General features: G+C 37.7%; 2 protein-coding genes and 1 pseudogene across 4 annotated transcripts; all 3 read left to right on the plus strand.

Moving 5' to 3' along the window:
- Positions 1–2,680: 2,680 nt before the first annotated feature.
- On the plus strand, positions 2,681–6,810 carry LOC116707407 (uncharacterized). Of its 3 annotated transcripts, none has more exons than XR_004336505.1 (6): positions 2,681–2,785; positions 3,307–3,630; positions 3,733–4,080; positions 5,471–5,602; positions 5,882–6,434; positions 6,551–6,759. XR_004336505.1 is itself a non-coding variant. In XM_032544728.1 (6 exons), exons 1-6 carry the CDS (start codon positions 2,743–2,745, stop codon positions 6,677–6,679), a joined length of 1,023 nt encoding a protein of 340 aa, XP_032400619.1. In that variant the 5' UTR covers positions 2,681–2,742; the 3' UTR covers positions 6,680–6,810. The 3 variants fall into 3 exon arrangements, 2 of the variants coding, with proteins under 2 accessions (XP_032400619.1, XP_032400621.1); XM_032544728.1 differs by having other exon boundaries at positions 6,388–6,434; positions 6,551–6,810; XM_032544730.1 differs by having other exon boundaries at positions 5,882–6,787.
- An 8,431-nt stretch (positions 6,811–15,241) lies between these two features.
- LOC116707405 (uncharacterized) lies at positions 15,242–17,405 on the plus strand. The gene is made up of 5 exons (XM_032544727.1): positions 15,242–15,338; positions 15,453–16,151; positions 16,250–16,369; positions 16,702–16,745; positions 16,881–17,405. Exons 1-5 carry the CDS (start codon positions 15,284–15,286, stop codon positions 17,004–17,006), a joined length of 1,044 nt encoding a protein of 347 aa, XP_032400618.1. The 5' UTR covers positions 15,242–15,283; the 3' UTR covers positions 17,007–17,405.
- A 1,756-nt stretch (positions 17,406–19,161) lies between these two features.
- On the plus strand, positions 19,162–21,360 carry LOC116707406 (uncharacterized; annotated as a pseudogene).
- Positions 21,361–24,726: the final 3,366 nt, after the last annotated feature.

Raw genomic sequence — 24,726 nt, forward strand, 5'->3', positions numbered from 1 at the left:
CATGACCCAACCTTCATGACCATAGGTGAGGGAAGGAACAAAAACATTTAAACATTCAAGCCATTGCCAAATGAGTTGGTACAGAGCTAATTAAGACTATCAGCTCCACGCAACTCTCTGTACTTCTTAGCATGGTTATGTTTAGAAGATCATGTTTTTTTAATCCTCTGTGTCTTCCTTGGCTAATAGCATCTGTGTGGAGGGGGGGTGGGGGCACATGCTTGATTTCAGAGGGTTAGTGTCATGTGGCTGCAACAACAGTGGTGTTTTCATTACTACTACTACATAAACTATGCACTATAAATATTGACTATGGAGGGAAATTATGTTATCTTAAAAAACATTCTAGAGGGATTTGCTGAACTTCATAATGATGTTCATACTCATAACGACAAATCAGCCGGTTTGGCAGAACGGGAAATTGTCCCAACTCAAACATGGATGTTGCTGCAAAGATGCTACTGATTCTAAAACATGGATGCTTCACACACCTTCAACTCCACACTACAGTAGCTCTATACAGTCACCACAGTTTCAAGGTGAGCACCTTGAAATTAGTGTCACCAATTCAGCATCCGACCAACTATGAAATATTTTCACAAATCTCCTTCTATTCCTGAGTTACGGCGCAGAACGTTATGATGTCACAGTGACATTTATCTTTGAGCTTTTGGATACATGTCTTCACACCATCATTTTATCCTATTAACATATGTGTTAACTGTTAACATAATTAGTATATGAGTTCTTGAGTTAAAATCTAGCCAGTTCCTCCTTAAGTCAAAGTGGACATTTGTGCCAGATGTTATAGCATTCCCAGCAGTGGGAAGTCAGTGGTGAATCAAGAATCAGACATCTTCATCTTGAGGGTTGAATATGTTGAATATGCTGAGGTTACTGTTAGTCTGTGAAGATATCCCTGAAGGCTCAAAGGACTTAATGGTCCCAGAGATGGCAAATGTACTCCTTTCCAGTATTCAAGTAGAAGTACAGATAATTGTGGTAAACAATGCTCTGGCAAAAGTAGAAGTACTGCTTTAACTTCTTTACTCAAGTAAAAGCAACAAAGTAGAGGCTTGGAAATTTACTTAAAGTATAAAAGTAAAATTAGCCCTTTGAATAACAAACCTTATTTAGAGTGGAAGCTGAGAAACATCAGTGCGGACTAGATTAGGACTGTGTTTAAAGCCGATTCTGGTTTCCAACTTAAAAAACTTCTCTCTTTTGATGCATTATTACAATCAAGCAACTGTAAACATGGGCGTGGCTCTGCTATGACTGTGTGTGTGTGTGAGTGTGTTTGTGTGTGTGTGGTTCTGCAAAGAAATAAATAGCAATGTAGGCTACCATACACAATGCATAGGAATATGCTCGCAAATAATAACAATGAACCCACTATTAATTACATTATCTTAATGCAGTGTAACTACTTCAGCATGGAAATAATGCACCTAAAATACAAAGGTGAGCAAGGGCGTTAACAATCGCCATTATGAATCAACAGCCAGGTGTAACCTAGGTAACAGGTGAAGAACACAAACAACAGAATCACTAAATAACTTACTTTAAATGTGCCAGAACTGTAGACCAATACAACAACAGGCTTAAATGAACTGACAACATCAGTTGTACGACTTACAGTTCCTAAACACGCACACACACAATCTCAACTAATTGTCCTCCGGACAGCTAGTCTCTTTTTATTTTCTCTCTCTTTTTTCTCCGTGTGGCGCTACTCTCCCACATGCAGTCACAATCACTCCTGATAGACGACCTATGGTACAAAACTAAAGTAACGAGCCAATTTTGTAAAATGTAAGGAGTAGAAAGTACCGATATTTGTGTTAAAATGTAAGGAGTAAAAGTAAAAAGTCGCCCAAAAAATAAATAGTAAAGCAAAGTAAAAATATATGAAAAATCTACTTAAGTACATTAACAAAGCACTTGTACTTTGTTACTTACCATCTCTGGGGACCAGTAAGGTCTATATAAAAGCACCCAAAGAGCGCCATGGCATGGGACCTTTAAGAACATTGCATGCATACTGTTCTACTTTTCTATTTCATTTTCTATACATGTAGTATGTATTTTAACTGTCCACAGCAGAGGGAGCCATTTACCTTACTAAACAGTATTTGCCTCCCTGTCTTCTCTGTTTGTTACAAGACAACTTCTGCATATTTTCCTTCTAATGAATCAATTTATTGGCTGAACTTATTTTCCAATACTGGTCTTAGACAAAGTCATTAAAAAATACTATAATCTTAATTCCATCATTGTTCCTGTAAGGTGGCAGTGCCCACATTTGTATTTACATTTATTTTACTTTACGCTGATGCATTAGCTTATCAAAGAAAGAAATGTATCAACGGTTTAATCCGCCTAATTTATTATTCTTCGATAAGTGTGGTGGCCTAAGATCAACACTCATTGGGTGTTGTGCAACCAATGCTTGCTGCATGTGCAAGGAAAAACACTGATGTGAAGTAACATTTGCATGCACAAAAGTATGTCGATTAGTTAGTACAAGCCTGGTGCCCTCTATTCGTCTGAAAACCCATCTAAACCACAACAGAGGTAACAGCTAAGGATGTCCTAGAAAGATGTAGTGTCATCTTTGGTCAAAACACCAATTATAATAGGTGATGGAAAATATGAGCTTCTCAATTCTTTTTGTAGAACAGTTTTCCGCTGACAGTGTAGCTTCTGTTGTCGAAAACTGAAAACGCCAGAGAGAGAAGGATGTTCACGTTTTATGTGCTCTTGGATCTTCTCTTTAGAGCCAGTAAGTAATCGTAAATCTTACATTTGGTAACTTGAAATTGATTCCAAAATGTTTGAAATGTTTTAACCTTCCTGTTGTCTTCGGGTCAAATTTGATCCATTTTGAAACAGGGTCTAGATCAGAAATTTGTCTTTCAACCAAATTTCCTAATATGAACATGGATGGTTCTATAAAATGCTCTTCTCAGGTAAAATGAAGGATCAATTCACTACTTTCATTAAATTTTGGGTGTTTTATTTAATTTTATAGCATATTTCTGCTTCTTAAACTACAAAATTAGGTTTAAAAATGTGATAAAGTGATAAACAGTCAAACTAAACCAAAAAAAAGATACAAAAAAAGTGTCAGAAACATTGAAAAAATGCAAACAAAACAAAAACAAATTCATCAAAAAGTTCCGGAAGGTGAAGAAAAAATGTGCTAATATTTCTTTAGCCAGAAGGACAACACAAGAGTTAAATGGGTAAAAGGGATATTTGCATTCAATTGGTCATTGATGTATATCTGTTTCTGTGTTTCAGCTGGCACTCTGCTCTCCACAAACCCCGGACACAATGTGACTTTACCCTGTTTCTATAACTCCAGTGCCAAACATCTGTGCTGGTACAAACAGGTTGCGGGGGAGCAACCTCAAATCATATCCTCTTTCTACAAATATTTACCTGACTCCAACAAATTCTACAACCAGTTCCAAGACAACGATCGCTTTTCAGTTCATACTGGGGAAGGCTTCTACCATCTGAACATATTTAATGTCCAGGACTCAGATTCAGCTATGTACTACTGTGGACACACCAGTAGTGTAGTCACTGAATTTAACAATGGAACATTTTTGGTTTTAACAGGTATTTTGTTTTTAGATTTTGAACGTAAAACTATTTTCATTGAGCTATGTTTTTTTCCCCCATTTGATCTTCCATTTCCTAAACATTTCTACTATTTTTCAGAGTCCAGTCGAAGGCCGTTGATCCAGCAGCCGGCGTCCGACTCTGTGAAGCCAGGCCAATCTGTCACTCTCAACTGCACGCTGCACATTGGAACCAGCGACACAGAACACAGTGTTTACTGGTTCAAAAGGGAGAATTCAAGAAACTCCCATTTGGGATTTATGTACATCTACACCCACAACCGCAGTCAGTGTGAACAGAGCCTGGGGCCGGAGTTTCCTGCGCGGAGCTGTGTGCACACGTTAACAAAGAGGAATGTAAGTGTGTCGGATGCTGGGACGTACTACTGTGCTGTGGCTTCATGTGGAGAGATACTGTTTGGGAAAGGAACAAGACTGGATGTTGAAGGTGAGCAACATACTCAGGGTACCCCCCCAGGGTTCTTCTCATCGAAGTATTTAGCTACATTTAAGACTTTAAAGACATTTTAACACTTGTATTGTCTTCCTGTTGACCATGCACTTGTCCTACGGTTTGGTTTGCCTGTTTTATAAAGCGTAAAGTAGCCTATATATGATCACCCAATTCTGTGTTACATCTTTTTGGCTCACTTCATGACTTATTACCACTAGCTTTACACTTCTTTATAGAACTAATGGTGAATAAATCTAATTTACATGAAATTACACCTAATTAGTGAGTAAAATATGCAGCAATTAGGAATTTTCTTGACTAATAGTTAAGGTCAGAGAAACATATGTTTATGGATTTTCTCCCGGGCAGACCATAAAAGTTGTGATCATCAATTGATATTGACGGAAATTTGGTTGAATAGAAACCATGTTTCTCACATAGAAACTTATAAAATGGGTCAAATTTGACCCAAGGACAACAGGAGGGTTAATACCACCTAGGATGAAACATAACTCTCATGTTTTCCTCGGGTCAAATTTTACCCGTTTTTAAAGTTTCTGTGTCAGAAATGTGGTTCTTCTTTCATTCAAATCACCAAAAATCACACGAATGGTTCCGTAAAATGTTCTTTTCAATTCAGATAAAAGATCACTCTCTACGTTTATTGATTTTTGGGTGTTTTATTAAAAAAAAAAAAAATTAAAAAAAATGTTACGGTATCCTGACTTAACTATTAGTCAAAATAATTCTTATTTTCTGCTTTTTTAACTCAGGAAATTAATAGGTATACTGTCACAAAAATTTGAATTATTGACCATGAATTCCAAAAAGAATTGTAAAACTAGAGTTATTAAGTTGGAATGAAGTTAGCTTACAAGCTGTATCTCAATCGGGGGGTAACGTATACTTAATAATTTATAAAGAGGCATAACAGACAATACAAGGACAACACACGGGTTACTGCCAACATCATAGACATCTAAATGTAAAATCAGTAAGTATTTACCAAATAACGTTAATTTCCTAAAACATTTTTGAAAATTGTGTTGGCAATCAAATAACATAAAATTAATCAAATAGTTTTCCTGTTTAGAGCTCTTATGCTATAAAACCAAAAATACAAATAAAGTGTATTTAAACGTGACCCACATTAAATATTTATTCATATTGTCATTTAATCCTGCAAAAAGAAAAGAACCAATTTAAGACCTTTGTCAAGGAAATTAATACTTTTAAGGCCTTTTTTTAAGATAATTAAATTGTAGCCTTTAAAAAAACAAAAGTACTTTTAAGACCCTGCGGGAACCATAATACTGTACTTTAAAATAAATTTAAAAAATGTAATTTGATGTCTTAGTCTGAATAGTTGTTCTATGTTTCACAGAGAAACAGGAGGACATTTCCCCAGTCTTCTTGCATTGCATGGTTGCAGCTCTGCTTGTGTCTGTTTTCTTGAACATCACCCTAATCGGCATGCTCTGCAAAATGTCCAGGAGAAAATGTCCTCATTCTGAAGGTACAATTCATGTATATTTACTAGAGATGAGTCTGTTGTTCTGAAGAGCATAAGAGGAAAGATTTGTACACCCACAATTATAAATCACAAGTTTCTTACTTAACCCAAGTACTATCTAGCCATGTAGATAGTTTTGGGTTTTATTTGCCCAGATTTTGAGGAATCTGTCTCCCTGGAATTTCATTTGTGGTGCTTACTACATTAAAACATACATTTATATATTTTTTCTTGATTATTTTGGCTAATCCATAGATCTCACAGACTTCTTTTTTATCATAGACAATTACTGATCAGTAAAGACGGGGGCGGATCCAGAAGATGTAAACATTACCAGCTCAGACCAGACCTAGGTGGGTCCCGGGGGCATGGCCACCCCACCCCCACACCCACCCACCCGGGGAGATTTCTATCCTATTACAGCAGCTATTTGAACTATTATTCAAGCAACTTATTGATGGAAGGTCTAAAAATCTGTACATTGTTTGGGGAAAACATGATAGTTGCTGAAAAAAAAATGCATTTGATTATCATAAAAGGGGGGTGTATGTAAAGGGGAGACTCCTGCATACCCATAGAACCCATTTTCATTCAGACATCTTGGGCTGGGAGGTGAACGGACCCCTTTGAATATGGCAGGCATATTAACATGACATGGTTGGAACCAAATGGATTCCTTCTGGGCTTTTGAGAAAACATTTGGGGCAGGAGCCCATGAAGCCACCCCCTGCTCTAGCCTTGTTAGAAGGTAGTGACTGTAAAATCGGTTTGATTTATTTTTTTCATAGGGCTGCCACCCCACTCGAGAGCCCCAGTAAACACTGCTAACAGTCAGGTAAGCTCAAAAATCTTCCTAACAAGAGTTATGTTTTTGCATATGGACACATCCCTCCCATAACTACATACGTTTAGCATCAGGTAGTAACAACGTAGCTTTGGTGTTATCTCCAGAGTGAGGAATCTGATGCTTCGCAGTACATAGCTCTGGACTTCAAAGAGATGCAAGGCAAGAGGAGGAGACGGAGGAGCACAGAAGAGGAGATGATTTACTCTGGAGTTAAACTGTCCCAGCTGAAGTGATTGTTACTGTCTGAAGCTAGGGGTATACGGTTTTCTGGAAAAGGCAACGAAAAAACGCCAACATTTGCAAATTAGGTCTGTCAATCAATTCAAATAATAAGCATAACAATCAACAATATTACTTTGTATACTGAGGAAATGAATTAAAAAGTGTCTCAGGAAGAAGATTTTTAAGTAAATGTTCCAATCAATGATCCAGGCACCGCATTCTTGTCTCGCTCCTTCATTTTACAGTTGAATAGTGGCTAGAGCGGCTCCGGGTCAAAGGTCAACATGGAATGGATTAATCTGCGTTATTTTTTCTCATATTAATTCATTTAATTGAACGTGTTACTTTGACAGCCCTATTGAAAATACGTCCCTCTTTATGAAGCTGTGCCCTCTCTGTCCTAAGCCCCTCTTCATACAGTAACCTGTACAAGTAGTCATTCATTCATATCAAGAACTAACGTTCTGATTTATTTGCAAACTTGTGGGCCTATAAGGCCCTTTGAGGTGACATAGTGTAGTTTGAGGCTCAAGCTTTGTCTTGGGTGATATTGATTTTTTCTTCCCAGGGTATGTGGTATTACTTTAAAAAAAAAAAATGTTTTTTTAAGTCTGTCTTTTTTTGGGGGTTGCCTTGCAGTGTAGGCAGTTGTTGCCAATGTTTGATGAGCAGCTTTTTTCTGCAGGATTTTTAGTCTGAAAGAATGTGAATACACATCTGCATAGAACAGCCAATAGGAACGCTCTCTCTCTCTCTCTTTCTGAAATGACCTGTGATTGGCCAAAGGCTCTTAATAAGGGCTAGATTGTCTAAAGCCTTAAAAGGAAATCTAAGCGATGTTGGGTAACTGTAATTGTTTTAACTAACCGTTTTCTACGCTTTTTATTTATTTAGGGTCAATAAACTTATTTTATATGACATTATACGTAACTTATGAGTTGAAAAAGCAGATTTTATGAATTATTTTGACTAATAGTTAAGATCAGAAGATATTGAATGGATTACACTTTATCAAAGTTTAGCCAGGGTAAAGGTTTGGATTTTTTTTCTCCAAATGAGAAAGTTGAATAAAATACCTGAAATTCAATGGAAGTAATGTCAATTTCATATTTAATTTAACGTTGTATCTATATAACGTATATGCATGCATCCATGTTATTTTGGGGCAATTTAGTTGAACGCAACCCATATTTATGACATAAACAACTTTCAAAATAGGTCAAATTTGACCCGAGGAAAACACAAGGGTTAGGGCAGAGCCAAGAGAAGGTGCTGAAAGTGATGAAAGAAAAACTGCATACCTCAGCTTGAATCAAACCTAACTTTCTAAACCTTCCCCACCACTGTTCTCTTTCTAACTCTGTGATTTCAGTTATTATAACAGCATATCATATTAAAATCAACTTTTGTGTTTCTGACATCCTTTAAGTCCTAAATATGCTTAACTGCAAAATTCAAAAAAATTGTTCTTGTAACACCAGTTATGCTTCATGATGACCTCCAACCGAAAGCATAAAGCTACCGCGAAAATGAGGAAATAAGTATTCTTTAAATACATGAACTTATTTTTCTTCATAAATAGACTGTCCTCATGTGACCTGCATAAGTTTATTGTAAATGTTGCTGTTTTGCTCTCTTTGTGTGAACATGTATAGTATATCCATTAAAGATTGTCTAATCTAAACAGATGGGCTACCATGACTTGGTGGTTTTTACCCATAGCTACGTTTACATTTCGGAATGTGTTCCAACAATTTAGTGTTGCACTTTCAGAAAGAGACATAAATAATTTTCAAAATTAAAAGACCAGAGGCTGAGATACTGTGCAGTGGTGGAAGAAGTATTCAAATTTTCTACATACTGTAAGTAATGTAGTAACACTGCTCTGTAAAAAAACTGCATTAAAAATAAAACTTAAGTAAAAGAATGTATCATCAGGAAAATGTACTTTAAGTGTAAAAGTACTTGAATCTTCACATTTTAGAAACAATCAAAACAATTCTGTCAATCAACTAAGTGTTTAATAGGCTTATCATTTAATTGATAAATGATTGAAGAAATGGCTTATTGATAATCAGATATGTGTACATTAGACTGCCTGTTTGTTGCTTGCTGTCTGATGTGTTATATTTGTTACTTTGTTGTGGATTGTGCCTGTTTGAATGTTGGTCTGTGTATGTTGCTTTTACATGCTGACTGTACTGTCATTTTATTGTATTTTATTTTTTTTAGGTTGCCATTTTTAAACTGGCCAGGGCCAACAGATGAAAGTTAGCTCTGGCTCATTTACAGTTACTTTGCTGTTGATTAATGAGCACTGTCCCTGTCAAATAAACAAATAAATGAATACATTTCAGTTGGACTCATTGGGTATTGTATTATTATGTACTTTAGTATATTAAACAAAGATTGTATTTTATAAACTACATGTGTTTTGTGCAAAAATATCTTAATTTGTAAAGTAACTAAAGCTGTCAGTGGAGTAACAATTACAGTATTTCTCTCTGAAATTTAGTGGAGTAGACATAGAAAGTGGCATGAAAAGAAAAAAGACTAGAGTCCGACCGATAAAGGACTTTTAAGGGCCATACCGACACGACTATTTGGTTATTTAAAGATCCGATATGCCAATATATTGGCCGACATATACTGTACATTAAAAAAATTATCCAGAAAAGCATTACAAAATATAAATAGATTTCCCAAACATTAGCTATTTGTAGTTATTTATGAGCTCTCACTAAAATAATAAGAAACAGAGGAACATCAAAATATATTAAAAGTCTGATAAATACAATTTATAAAAATACAAACATTAAGATATGAAACTTAAAGTCCTTTGAACAAAAACGCATTAACAAAAAAAATCTGTGTTGCCAACAGGGACGATGTGGAGCGCCTTCTGTCATTAAATAAATAAATAAATAAATGATTCTGATGAATGAGTTTAAAAATAAAAAAGTTTAAAAAATGCAGATACCAATATATCGGCCCGCCGATATATCGGTCAGGCTCTGAAAAAGACTCAAGTAAAGTACAAGTACCTCAGATTTGTGCTTAGCTACAGTACTTCAGGTAATGTACTTAATACATTCCACCAGGGACACTGTGACTTTTAATCCCTTTAGGACATCAACAACAATTGATCCTATAGTTCACATCATGCAACTCAAATTACATCTTTTTTCTTTTGTTTAAAAAATTTGGAAAGGTCCAGAGTCAAAAGTTCTCTGATGTAAACTAAACTTCATATGTAAACTTGGTGGAATGCCCCTTTAAATTCAGCATTGTGCTTCTGTTCAGCTAGCTCTGTGCAGTTGAGCTCTTGGTCACTAGGGAGAAGCAGTCCACCTACAGTAGCTCACACAACTGCTTTATCATGCAGCGTACACTCTTCTACCTTGAACTCAACACGCTGCTTAACTGATCACACAGACAACCCCAGGTCGCTTAGTTTGGACAGTGAAGTTATTTTAAGTGAACACAACCAAGGAGACGGTGCAGACAGTTTGAAAATTTCAAAGGCACAATGTGAGGCGTGTCCTTTGTGTTTGTTCAGAGTGATGTGTTAAAGGTATTGTTGTGGTTGACTGACACACATATCTCGCATCTACACTGTGATCGTTGTTGGCGCCAAGTCTGGTCAAAGTACATTTATTATGAAATTATGTAATTATAGATTTCCTTAATGACTAAGTCAGCTTTAATCATTTAACTATGTATTATTATCCTATATACAGTGTACAGTATATGTACAAATGCATACATATACAGTATATATACATATACATGTAAAGTATATATACACATGTATACACAAGGTATATATATTACAATCATATATGTACAGTATGTATACCTTTTTTATTTGTGTTCACTTTCAAAAATGTGCTTTTCCCATCCCTCCTTGAACAAAGAGTAATAACACTGTCATGAAGGTTCGCTGTTTTTTCCAACTTTTGATTTGCTATCAAACACCAATGAAGACATCAATGCGTTTTTGAGTCCTGCAGCCAACTGACGAATAAGAAAAAAAATACATAAAAAGTCCTCCCGCTTCTGAGTTCCCGCTCTGGTCAAGCTCGCTCGGATCTAGTTCAAGTGGTTTTGTTGTTGCCCCCCTCCTTACAGGATGTCTCTGTGGTCTTCTACTGTTTGTTTGCTTCACAGTAACGCCTCTGCTTTTTCACTTCTCATTGTCATGCACATGGTTTTAAAAATCATAAGTAAATAAACAGGTTTATAGCCACTACCTACAGTCATAGTCATATCAACCAAAAAGGTTGTGATAAAAAGGCCTTGATGAAGCTGATTTTGAAGCAGTTACAGCAGAGGAACGAGGAGCATCAGGTTATTTAGGTTATTGGGGGCCGGGCTTTACTTTCTCTTCTATGCAACCACATCTTTAACTCGAGCTAAAGGTTGCTTTCATGTTCCTGTTTCATGTTTCTGTTTTTGAGATATACTGTATGTGTGAGTGTGTGTGTGTATATATATACATATATATGTATTTGTATATACACACACACACGCACACACACACACACACACACACACACAGACAGACAGACAGACAACCGGTCAAAAGAGGTCCCTTACAAACTTCCATTCCACTCCCTTATAAACAGAATACCAGCTGATCTGAGTGAGTTGCTGATATTTAATGTAATATCTACATTGCTTATTATCAGCGACCATTCATCCAATGTTCCAAAGTCATATTCTGTTTACTAATCTGATATCATTTTAAAAAACTAACAGAGAAAACACAATTATGTTAGCACATAATGTAATGGTTAAAAAAACAATGCAACTGATCTCAGCTGGTGTTCTGTCTATAATGGAGTACAATGGAAATGTCTAAGTGACCCCAAACCTTTGATTGGTAGTGTGTGTGTATATTGGATAAATGTAAAAAGAAACACATTAAAGTTGAAAATGGCAAAATCCAAAGATACTGTAAGCCACACCAAAGTTGTTGTTCATTGTGGTTAACAGGTGAGACATACAGTGGATGTACATCTGCCCCTAACTAATGCCAAATGTATTAAGTGGAAAAAGAAAGGAAAATAAATCCAGTAGTGGCAGACAATGTGCTCTGGTAGTCAGCTCACAGGTTTTCTAACCTATTTTCAACAGTTAGAAACAGATGTTGACGTGTCAATGTTGAAAAACCACTATCAAGATATTATTTGTACAATATGTGAATGGAAATTGATGGACTGAGACTAGCTTCTCTTTGACCCCACTGATTCTCAATAGAAAGGTCTTAATAAGCCTGAAGACAGCATGAAATCTCAAATATAATCTGTGAAAAACCTTACAGGTGTCAAAAAATTTGATTCAAAGCAATCAACTGGTGCTACACTGCTATAGGAGTTTGAAATCATATGCAGTTTGAATGTGGGACATTGACCGTTTTAGTTCAGCAAAGTTACCATGAACTACTATTTCATAAAACCAGCGCCAAACAACAGCTTTCTATATTTGAACGCTTCCTCCCGGGAGTTCTGTGCGGGTCTGCTGGTTCCCTGTCCTACACGATCGAAAAACTGGTGAAATGTATTGAGCATTCAAAATGCAGAACATGTGAAAACGTTTGACTAGAGAGAAGAAAAGCTTGGGGTTAGCAGAACTAAATGATAAAAGAGCACTTTCAGGAAGTCAAACTTCTTCGGCCAATGCTAAAAGCATCATCCACCCACATGTTTCCTGGAAGAACAGAACATACATGAAAATTTTAAGCACTAAGGTTCAAGTTACATTAAAATGGCATTGAAGACATAAAAGTAGAGTTTGACAAGCAGCCATATGCCCAACTTGCCAAGACCACAGTAAAAATTGATTCTCAATAAAGCAGTTCCACCTCCGTTATAAAGTTTTAAAGCTTCTAACATACACCACTGCTTCTGCTTTTCATTGTTTGTCACATGGTCTGACTCACATTCACTTTAAGAAAACAAGATTGGGTGGATCTATTTTCCATTTCAGCTTAGACTCGTTTGAGAAACAATGAACAACAGGCCCGCGTTCTGTCACTTTGCACAATTCAGGAAATACACGTTCAACTGTGAAGAGTGTTGGTCAGTAGTGCCTCTTCTCTTCTGAGTCAACAACTGAAGAGCTTTCACCGCAGTTTTTTTTTTTTACATGTACATACAGACCACAAACATCAGACTTCATTTGCTTGGTAAAGACTGTTAAATCTGCAAAGTACAGGCTGAGGGAATTAAGACATGTGAGAAAGAAATTAAAAATTAGCTGAAAGCAATGCAAGAATAGACTTTATTGTCAATGCACAAGCTTGTGTGCAACAGCATTTGCTGTTCTGTACCTGAATATGAAAGAAATAAAAACAAAAACATTCACTGGTTCCCAGTTATCCCAGTCACTGAGATACCCTACCTTTGACAACATTAACAGAGGAAGTAGTCCATTCTGATAGACTTGGCTCACCTGACAGAATAAGCTACACCCTTTTACCACATTTGGAGAGGAAATGGGCACTTTTCATATATATTTGTCACCTGACAGAATAGGTTACCCTACTTTTAACCCTATTTATAAAGAAGATAATCCATTCCAATAGATATGTCCTACCTCTATGCCCAACTCTATTTTTGACCACATTCACAGCGGAGGTGAGCTATTATGAAGAATATGCCCTGCTTGACAGAATGAGCTACTTTAAACTACATTTATAGAGAAGGTAGGCCATTGTGATTGATATTTCCTACTTGACATTATGAGCTACCCTACTTTTAGCCACATTAATAGAGAAGGTAGGCCATTATGATAAATGTTTCCTGCCTGACAGAATGAGCTACCCCACTTTTCAACATATTTATAGAGGAAGTAGGTCATTCTAATAGGTATTTCCTGTCTGAGAGCGTGAGCTACACTATGTTTGACCACATGCATAGATGAGGTATGATAAATATTCCCCTCTGACAGAATAATCTGTACATTCATAGTTGAAGTAGGCAATTCTGATTGATATTTCCTGCCTGACAGAATGGACTAGTCTACTGTTGACCACAAGTATTGTATAGAGGAAGAAGTCCATTCAGACAGATATTTCCTCCCTATGAGAATGTTGTACCCTACCTTTAACCACATCTATGGAGGAAGTAAGTCATTCTAAGAGATATTTCCTACCTGACAGAATGAGCTATTTTACTTTGAAGTCTCATTTACAGATGAGGTATTCCATTCCGATAGATATGTCCTACATGACAGAATGAGCTACCCTACTTTTCAACAAATTTATAGAGGAAGTAGGCCATTCTGATAAATATTTCCTACCTGACATGATGAGCTATCCTACTTATAACCACATTTAGAGAAGAGGTAGGCCGTTGTGATAACTATTTCCTGTCTGACAGAATGAGCTACACTACTTTTAACAACTTTTAGAGATGAGGTATGCCACTCTGATAGATATTTCCTACCTGACAGAATGAGCTATCCTACTTTTAAACAATTTTTTAGAGGCAGTAGGCCATTCTGATAGATATTTCCAACCTTCCAACAGAATGAACTACCATAGCGTCTATATCTGTATCCATTAACGTTGAGGAACATTGAGGTATATTTCCTTCATGAATCTTTTTGACATGAGTCATGACATGAGCAGAAGCTAATGGGAAGCATACTAAACACAGGTTCTGGTACATGTATATATTTACACAATTATAATATGATATAACTGTAAGTAAATGTGAGATTTAACATGCTACCTCCCACTTCCTCCCTTTTTTCTCCTACCTACAAGCAGGTGTTTTCCGATGCTACACTTCTTGGCATTGAGGGTTATCTATAAAATGCAATTACACATTGTCAATAAGTAAAAAAACATTGCGCAATAGCAGGCAGTGATGCAACATTAATGAGATGCTTGTGAACCGAACACTGCTTTTTCTCACTTTGTCCAAGCACTCATAACTACTTTTAGAGTCAAATCACAGAGGTAAAGCCAGTAGGTGATGGGATACGAGCCACAAAACAATCGTGATCAGATTGGTGTCAGGCGGTGTCCCATTATGGAGACATATTGGAATAAATACCACATCTGACCGGAGGGGCATCACTGGCATGATGGGAAGTTGCATACAAAAGACCAACCTGGAAGTTAACTGAAAGTAATTAAGGTTAAAGAGGAAGTGAAACGAGTTAAGCCACTTGACCTGATTTCTGTTTTTCTTTCTACATCTATCCCACACACTCTTTGAACTCACTTAACCACAAACATACCCAAAAACACATTTTTTTTCTGACAGCATGTTTTTCCAGATAAAAAAAGTAAATGCCCTCTAAGCACTGTGCATATTGTGGAGAACAAACACAGACATGTGCCAGCCTCGACTCCTCCATTCAAAAACGGACTTCCTTTTCATGGTATACATACAGTACATGTTGTCACACCTACAACAATGATGTCCTGTGCAAAAGTCTCCAATCAACCCCAATCACTCAGACTCCTCTTATGCAAAAGAACAATTTGCTAGTCTGACTGTAAACCAAGCCAATCAGTTAAGCCAATCACAAACTGCCTTCGTCTCCTATAAGAGTTGGGTGCGTCCGTAGACACACAGTATACAGACTGCAGAGCTTGAATGTCACTTGAAGTGATGTCACTTTGCATTTTTCTCGTGCTTCTCAGTAAAATCTGTAAGTATTTTACACCATTTTTCACTGTTTCTATGTGCATGAATATAACTTGGAGTGTGAGTGGATGAGGTTTTAAAATCAGAAATAATATTTCATGCATTTCCTTCAATGCAGGTGAGGTGTCCGCTGTTAACAAGACCTCAGGTATAACTCAGGACAGTGGAGTCATAACAGCTAAAGTTGGAGAAGATGTGACTTTGAAATGCTTTTGTCAGGATGATGCTGTAACTTTCCTCTCTTGGTACCAGCAAAGTTCGGAAGGCAAACCTCTTATCATATCAACTCGGATGAAGCAAAACACCGAAGCGTCCATCTCCCCTGCGTATAAAGAAAGGTTTAAGGTCTTAGCACAAAGTGAAGAAGGCAGCAATCATCTCATGATTAAAGATCTTCGCTTGTCGGATTCAGCAACGTATTACTGTGGGGTTTTAGAATTCTACGCAGTTGAATTCGGACAAGGAGCTTTCCTTCATGTGAAAACACGACAGTCCAACATCCAAGCTGTTGTCCATCAGCCAGCATTGGAGCCACTTCGGTTGGGAGACTCGGTAAATTTGAGCTGTACGGTGAATGCTGGAGCATGTGCAGGGGAGCAGAACCTCTACTGGTTCAGACAAGGTGTGGCTCAGTCTACAGTCATGTATCACAGTGGGGGACAGTGTGACCAGCTCTCCAATGAAGAGTCTAACAAGACCTGCACTTCAAACCTTGTTTTAAAGTCTGTGAGCTCCACCGATGCCGGGATGTACTACTGTGCTCTGGCCTCCTGCGGGGACATTGTGTTTGGAAGTGGAACGAGAGTGGAGATTAAAAGTAGGTGATTGATTCTGCGCATGTTAAAAATACCCATTAAATTACATTATTACAAATAATTATTGACATATTGTATTTTTCTCTTTACTTGATGTTAGGAGTCCCCCTTCTCTTGGTTTATAGCCTGATTTTAGCATTGGCAGTGTCCATTATCATGCTCCTTGTCTTGGCTTTCATCATGTACAAGTTGAAAAAAAAGTTATGCTCTGTCTGCAAAGGTAAGACTTTCACAATAAAAGTATCGGTTAGACTTTCCTTGAAGGTATCTACATAAGAGTGACATGACACTGTCACGAACGTGTCATAAACATTATAAACATGTCATAAATGTTTACGACATAACAATTCTGTGTCATTCGGTTTTGTCATAACAAGTTATGGTTAAGGTTAGGGTTCATGTGTCGTGACTGTCAGGACAGTGTCATGTGTTCACAACGAGTGTCATGTCACTCTCATCCAAAAACCTTCAAGTAAAAGTGTTACCAAAGTATCTGACATGTTTTATTGACGTGTTTTATTTATTGATTTATTGATGTATTTTGATTTGCAGGATCTGTCACTCATCTGGCATCTCCTGTAGCACCTGACGCCATGGTAGGTGAAGTAACTGTATAATAAAAGCCTAAACTTATACATATAGAATCACTAGATTAGATTCTAATAACGGCTATTTCATTTGTTCTTTCAGTACTATATTTCTCACTTAATTAGTTGTTTTGTCATCACCAGAACCAAGATGCAGACGTTCTCCATTATGCTGCTCTGGGCCTGAACAGAACCAGAGATCGCCACCGCCGCGAGAACAACACGGAGAGCGTTTGTGTATACTCAAGGATAAACACCAAGATAGAGTAAAGTAGGACTTTACATTCAACCACTTCAACAAATTATATCTCTTTCATGTCAATTCTATGCAAGCCACTTTACGTGACTAAATGTACAATACAATGTTGAAATAAAAATAAAAAATGTTTTTGTGCAATGTGTTTCATTTAAAATATGTTCAAATACATACTGAATACAGATGTGGACAAAGCACGCCCATGAAAATCCCCTACTACGATCTATTAATATATTCTTTTGCCAGAAACATAAGCACAGGTTGCACCTTCGATTTATCGACGGTTCTCTCCGTTTACCTTTCACTCCTGTGGTGAAGGTGGTGTGAACTACAGAATGCAAGTTTCCATTAGTGGAAACACCAGTTCTAGCAGAGCTTTTACACAGGAAGACCGGCCTGTAGCTTCCAGGCCACAGCGTCTCATTGAACTTGCAAAACAAGCCTCATGCCTTAGAGGCAGAAAGCTCGCAGTGCATGAGAACAAGTAAAAGCAATACTGAAGAGCAATAGAGTTAGTGAGGTGAAAGACTGTTTACATACCTTCAACTCTTGTAGTCCAGATGTATGTGTTCATGAAAAGACTGTTCTGATTGAAGCTTTCCATACAGTGGATGCAAATATAGCAGTGTTTTAGTCATCAGTAACGGATCTTACTTTAACTGAAATTAACATCCGGATGTTAATTTCAGTTCCCTAAAACTATGTCAAAACATAACCCAAAGATATGCTTTCCTAGAAAATCATCTAAAAGACATGGCAAAAACTTGCCATCAGAGCCAATATGCTCATTTTGGATCTGAGGGTAAGTTGTTTCTGTTCTCATTGATTAAGTCCACCAAGTCACACGGAACACAACATACAGTAACATTGATCCAAGGGTACAATTATCATAAAACGCTATGCCAAATGGCTGGTTGCATGGCTGCAAATAATAGACACTCTTTAGAAAATGCCTTGAAATATATTAAATTACTGTCAGCATTATGAAAATGACTGTGTGCGCAATGATCAGTGACTAAAAAGCGTTATCAATGGTGAAGGATGAGATCGCAAATATATCCCTGTTTACTCTGTATATGTCAAATTGACAGCGTCTTTTGTTCATCATCATTTTATTCACTCCTAGTTAGTCCCTACATATCTTCTGCATCTACCAATGCTACAAAATGTTTGAACAATTAAATACTGTCGACATGCTTAGGTGCCTGGGTAGCTCACCTTGTAGAGCTTGCGCCCATATATAGAGGTTTACTCCTCAACCTGCAGCCCTTAACTGTATGTCATTCCGCCTCTCTCTCTCCCCTTTCATGTCTTCATCTGTTCTATGAAAATAAAGGCCTAAAATGCCCCAAAAATATTCTTTATGAAATAAGTATATGTATACATTATAAAACATGCTACTATCAGGAGGTCGGCTCAAGACAAACCTTCTTTTTTCACAATGTGTAATGTTTCCTCATTCACACACACTGGCTCCTTTCTGTGGTCACATAAGCACACCAATCTCTAAGCAACGTCAGTTTGGAACAATCGATACGGCAAACACCAAACATCAGAGGCTTTAAAATGTATACGTCACAACAAGACGGCCCAAAGCTATCTGTAAGTGCCAGCCCTAAGTGTAATGATTATTCCTGTGATTCAATTCAATTTACTTTGAGAAGGCAGCAGTGCTAACTGATAAAACACAACATTATACATGAGTGAAAAATGCCAGAATTAGCCAAAAGGCTATTTTTCATCTGTAGTCCCCTTTTTCACAGGTTTAGATATACAGTACAAAACAGTAATGGACGGTCATGATGAGGTGTCTAATATATGAATGTCTATGGTCTCTTCTCTTCACAATTTACTCACTTTAAGCCACAACATTTTTCTACAGTGTTATCTTAAGAGACATGTCAGAGTCTCTTAAGGCCCCTAGCAATAACATTTACATTGTTGTGTAAAATCTCCTACAAAAGTCTTGATTACATGCCAAATCTTTTCAAATTCTGTTTAGATTTCCATGAAAAGTCTTTTTCTAAGACCGAACTCAACACTTGCAGGGGACAGGGACCATGTGACCTCTTAGACTCATCTCTGATTGGCCAATCAAAAACAGTCTTGTCTTTAAAAAGTCTAGAACATCAACCGATTCTGTCAATTGACAGCAGCAACATCAACGAAATGACACCTCCGATGTTTGCTTTGTACGTCTCATGTCTGCTCTTGGGGAAGATGGGTAAGTTCTATCTTCTTTAAATGCACTGTGTCACTTTTGGTTTTTCAAAATCTGACTTTTTGTGCACTGCACTATGCTCCCAGACATTGTATAAAGTTAATTGTCAAAATGCTTGGTTTTCATATTCTCCTCAGCAGATACCACAGCTCTTAAAGTATCATCATCTTTACGTTTCGCATCACTTAGCGTTGGTGAAGACCTGACATTGGAATGCTTCTACCAAGATGATAGTGAAGCAGTGATGTTTTACTGGTACAAACAAACTATGGGACAGACACCACAGCTAGTGTCTAAATTCTATAAGCACAACAAAAATGCATCTTTGAATGATGAATTTAAAAACGATCCACGCTTTGAAGTGGAAACTACCACTGGTAGAAATCACTTGAAGATCTCAGACGTGCGGATTTCAGACTCAGCTACTTATTACTGCGCAAGTGGCTATTTATACATGTGTGAATTTACCGAGGGCACTATAATCCACGTAAAAGGTTCAGGTTTGAAGGTCCCAGCTACGGTCCACCAGTCAGCGTCTGAGAGCATCCACAGCCAGGAGGCTCTGTACTCTCAACTGTACAGTACACACTGGACCTGTGATGGAACACAGTGTTTACTGGTTCAAGAAGTCAGAAGAATCTCAGCCAGGACTCATTTACACCCATGGAGCAGGACTGATCAGTGTGGAGGAAACCCAACACACAAACACACACCTGTGTCTACAGCGGCCGATGAAGACTGAATCTTTCTCATGCTGGGACCTACTACTGTGCTGTGGCTCATGTGGACCATTCTTTTTGGAAACGGGACCAAGCTGGAGTTAGAAGGTAAGGGACTTTCTAGCCGAGGTTGTTGCTTCTCGTAGGTACTCATTAGTAGAGCTGGGACGATGTGCCTTTTTCCTGATTCAATTCTTTTGGTTTTGCTGTTAACAAATATGACGTTGTCGCCATTGGCGATGCCATATGAATAGAAAATAATAAGGTCAATCATTGGTAGAATGGTGATGGATTTGGTAAAGGAAAACAACTGAAAGTTCTGTCTCTTAATGTTCATCTGCAGACGATGAAGAATCTATTGTCTTGGTGTATATCTTGAGTGGAGCTTTGGCATTCACCACCATCCTGGTTGTTTCCTTGGTTTACACACTGTACAGGACAAACAGCTGCCGGTGCACAGGTTGGCTAAACTGTTATTCTAAAACTAAATTAGTTGATATGATAAGATAAGTTTTGTGTTAGATAGTGAAGACATTGTACCAGGCTGAGATATTAAAAGTGAGTATGGATTCAATGAGTTGGCGGTATCCTCATTGAATCCCGTTCATTCATTGAGTCAAATCTATTAAGTAATCAAAATAAAGACAAGAGTAACTGTCGGACAATCAATGACTTTTGTGTAATTTAATGAAGACGGCTTACTTGTTCATTTAGGAATCACAGATATGGATTTATAGTAAAAAAATCATGGAAAATGAAGCAAGTCTAGACCTATATTTAAACGATCCAAGTTAGTAAAAAATAATTGGTCTTTTCACCACAAGCATAGTGGATTTTGAAGACGGCTTTTGTCATTTTTTTTTTACAAGCAGACTCTCAAGCTAGATCCTCCGCTGCCTCGGCTCCCAATGCAGAGGTGAGTATTTTTAAACTGTAAGATATTTATAAACGTGAGAAAACCGAGCTTTCGGTGTACATAAAAGAACACCACCTGTACAATATCCAGTTAAATATAATGCAAAAAGTACCGCAAAGCCTTGTGAGGATTAATTGACGATTGTAAAGCAGTGACCATTGTGCAAGACTGAAGTTGGTGCTGCATTATTTCAGTCTTTGTTTCTGTTATTTCGTCCTCAACTTGATATGAAAAAACACCTCTCTGACACAACCTAAACTAAAAAACAATATAAGACATACATTTTTTGCAGGGCTTATATAGTGATTTGAATTTGACCGTGTACTTCTTTTATATATTAGTCATGAGACATATACTAATATGGAAATAACCTTTCTATATTTTATTGCCAGGGTGAAGATGCAGAAAACCTCCATTATGTTGCTTTCAGGCTGAACAAGGCCAACAGAGCAACGAGGCAGCAGACAGACGACCCCTGGAGTGAATGTGTGTACTCCAGTGTAAGGCAGTAGTGTTAGTAGTGTTTAGTAGTGTTACTAAAAGGGACAATTCAATTCTGAATGTTGAGAATGAGAACTCCCAAAGCGCCAATTAAACACGTTCCTTCAGCTATAGTCTCTTTGATGCGATCTAGGTGCCATATTTCCATTCTTACTATACTTGTTGACAACAATTCACAAACACACGCCCACAAAAAAACTGAGGTCTGCGTCCACTGTGAGCTCAGGTAAGAGAGAGAGAGAGAGAGAGAGAGAGAGAGAAAAGAGAGTGAAAAAAAGCGAGAGAAAGAAGTAGAGACAGAGGAGCACTTTCATATTACAAACCAACTAGACAAATCTTCTTCTAAAAGTCAGCGTAAAGAATTCAAGACACTTTTAGACAGGGACCAACTAAAATGTGTGTTAAGCGAGAATTCAAACAGATGCATCATGGCAGCTTGTTACATCAATGCCGTCTCCTGCCACAAATTAAGAGATGACCACTGAAACAGCACATAGGAGTAAACCACCACAAATGAGCACCTGAACACCCAGCTACAGTAGATCAATAGGTTCCTCTAAATATTAAGAGTTAAATTGGGAGTAAGGTGTAACAATGTGATAAGTTGTGTAAGGATTATGCTGTACCATAGTACTCCTCGTGCCTTTAATCACTTCATGTTTAAGTTGGTGTTCATGTTATTATTCATGTTGTGCCAGTTATTTGGTAATTTCCCTTTATTTATGTTATCTGAATGTGGCAACATAAGCAATGTCTTGTCAAACCAATAAAGAGACCGAGTGACAGAGACAGAGAGAGAGAGGAAGACAGAGACAAAGAGAGAGAGAGAGAGAGAGAGAGAGAGAGAGACAGAGAGAGAGAGAGAGACAGACAGAGAGAGAGAGAGAGAAAAAGACAGAGAGAGAGAGATTTTGCATGCCTTTAAAATGGATTTAAAGTACCGGCTGCTAATGCATGAAGGTCAATATGTGTAATGTTTCCTCCTTTACAAACTAGTTCCTTTCTGTGGTTACATAAGCACACCAATCTCTCAGCAACACTATCTCAGCGTCAGTGGGACACAATCGGTACGACAAACACCAAACATGTCGGACCACTTTAAGGTGTGGTTGCCCGTCTTCAAAAATGAACGGGCAACTAAACTAAAGTCGGTCTTCTAAACACAGGTCACAACAAGATGGCCCCAAGTAATCTGTGAGTGCCAGCCCTAATTGATTAATTACTCCTGTAATTCAATTTAATTTATTTTGAGAAGGCAGCAGTGCTACTTAATAAAACACAAGTTTATACAAAAGGCTATTTTTCATCTGTTGTCCCCTTCTTCACAGGTTTGCTGTGAATGTGTTGATTGCACATTGCAAACCCGGAGATGTGAGCATCTTTTTTTAGCCTCCGTGTGGTCGGCAGTCAAAGATATGCTCTCAATATACTTTGGTTGTGCACTTTTCTAGGACCCTCTGCTCTCTTTGTCTTTGTGGTTTCAAACAGGAAGCCTCTGCAGTGTCTTCATGCACAGTAGCCACACAGTATAACTTGTAATGCCCAAGACTATTTTAAAAAGAGCCAAGCTATATTTTAGAAATCAAACTACTATATTAATTTGTTAACATTAACCAGTGCTGTGCACCAAACTTCCTGTGAGCAGGATTATCAAGATTCAGACAACCTCCATTATGCTGCTCCGAGAGGACACAAGGTCAACAGATCAAAAAGACAGAGCCTTACACTGGAGTACACACAGTGAATGTGTGTACTCCAGTGTAAGGCAGTATAGCTGGGATTCTTTTCATTTGTACGATTTCTGTTCTGGATGAATGTTACCATCAAGATATAAATGTATTTTTTTTTTTTAATGGGATCATAGCTGTCAGATTTTACCACGATATACTGAATGTAGGGTCTTGCCTTGCAATAAAACTTTTAACTGCTAGGATATGCTTCATCATTGAGAGAGTGTACATGATTGGAAACTGAGAAAACCTTTTAAATATCCCTGAGTGACTAGGGGAAGCTTTGTCATGGTTGTCTTATTTCCTGGGCATAACTCAAACCTTGACACTGATACATGAGATGATGTTGTGGGGCAAATTGTGTCTAGACATGCTTGTTTAACAAGAGATGTAAGTATTTTCTTTTAGCCCCGGTGTGGTAGGCATTCAAAGATTTGCTTTCAATACGCTTTGGTCATGTACTTCTCTGGGACCCTTTTGCTCTCTTTGTCTTTGTGGTTTTAAACAGGAAGTGTCTGCATTGTCTTCATGCATAGAAGCCGCATAGTATAACTCTAAAGCCCAGCCTTTTCTAGTAGATCATATTGATAAATCAATGTCAAATTGCTTTAAACAGGCTTTGATAAAATTATAAATACTGCACACAACAACTCTGTAACATTAAACATTACAATATTCTTGTATCTTACATTTAGAGTGCACTGTATACAACCCTCAAGTTTAGCCTTTCTTAGGGAGTAGTACTTTTCTTTAAGCCTATACTGCTCATCATGTCCTCCTAAAGAAATTACATATTTCTTGGGAGAAGTAGCTGAAACCATTTATATACTATTGTAATGCCATAAGCAACATCAGCTACTTTTATGCAACAACAAAAACCACTGTAAAGAAAATATTTTTAGTCATGCTAGTGGCATGGCTCTAGGGATGTCAGTAGCTATGTTTCCATCCACGTGCTTTTATGCAAATTAAGTGATATAAAATTAAAAATGCCTTATGGAAACAGTAACATTTGGTTGAATTTCATGAATACTGTCTCAAGGTTTATACGTTAGGTCTCATCAGATTTTCTATTGATTGAGGTACGGCTTATGCAATAAACGCTGATGGAAACGTTATTTGATGAATAAATAATGAATTGCGATTCAGTTTTAGGTCATTGTATGGTTGGTCATTGTAAGACGCACCTGTTCGGGTCCGAAGTGGTGAAGACAGTGCACCAAATGAAAACTGCCGGGCGTGCCAATGCAAATGTCCCTTATGATGCAACGATCACCTTCTACATCCTGTAGTTGGATTGACAGCCAGACCTTTCTACTGACAAAATCCTTGCAGTCTTCCGCAGGGGGTCTAACTAAGGACTTGAGTCCCTCTCTATTGCGCCATACACCTGTGGCACAAGGCGCGCTCTACAGTTACGCAGCTAGATCTCATGCGCCTCATCTACTCCAGGTAGGTATATATAGACCTTTAAATCATCCTCGTTCATATGGCATTGCACACAGCCTAAACACATGGTGGTCTACCTGACCCCAAACGTTCGCCTACCACTCGGTACTCTGCACATGTAGCCAGCTTGTGGAGTACAATGGTGATACGCCATGAGGGCCATGGCTTATCTGGGTCAAGGGATGGGATAAAATAACA

Source organism: Etheostoma spectabile, chromosome 19 (assembly GCF_008692095.1).
Source record: "Etheostoma spectabile isolate EspeVRDwgs_2016 chromosome 19, UIUC_Espe_1.0, whole genome shotgun sequence".
NCBI classification, from domain to species: domain Eukaryota; kingdom Metazoa; phylum Chordata; class Actinopteri; order Perciformes; family Percidae; genus Etheostoma; species Etheostoma spectabile.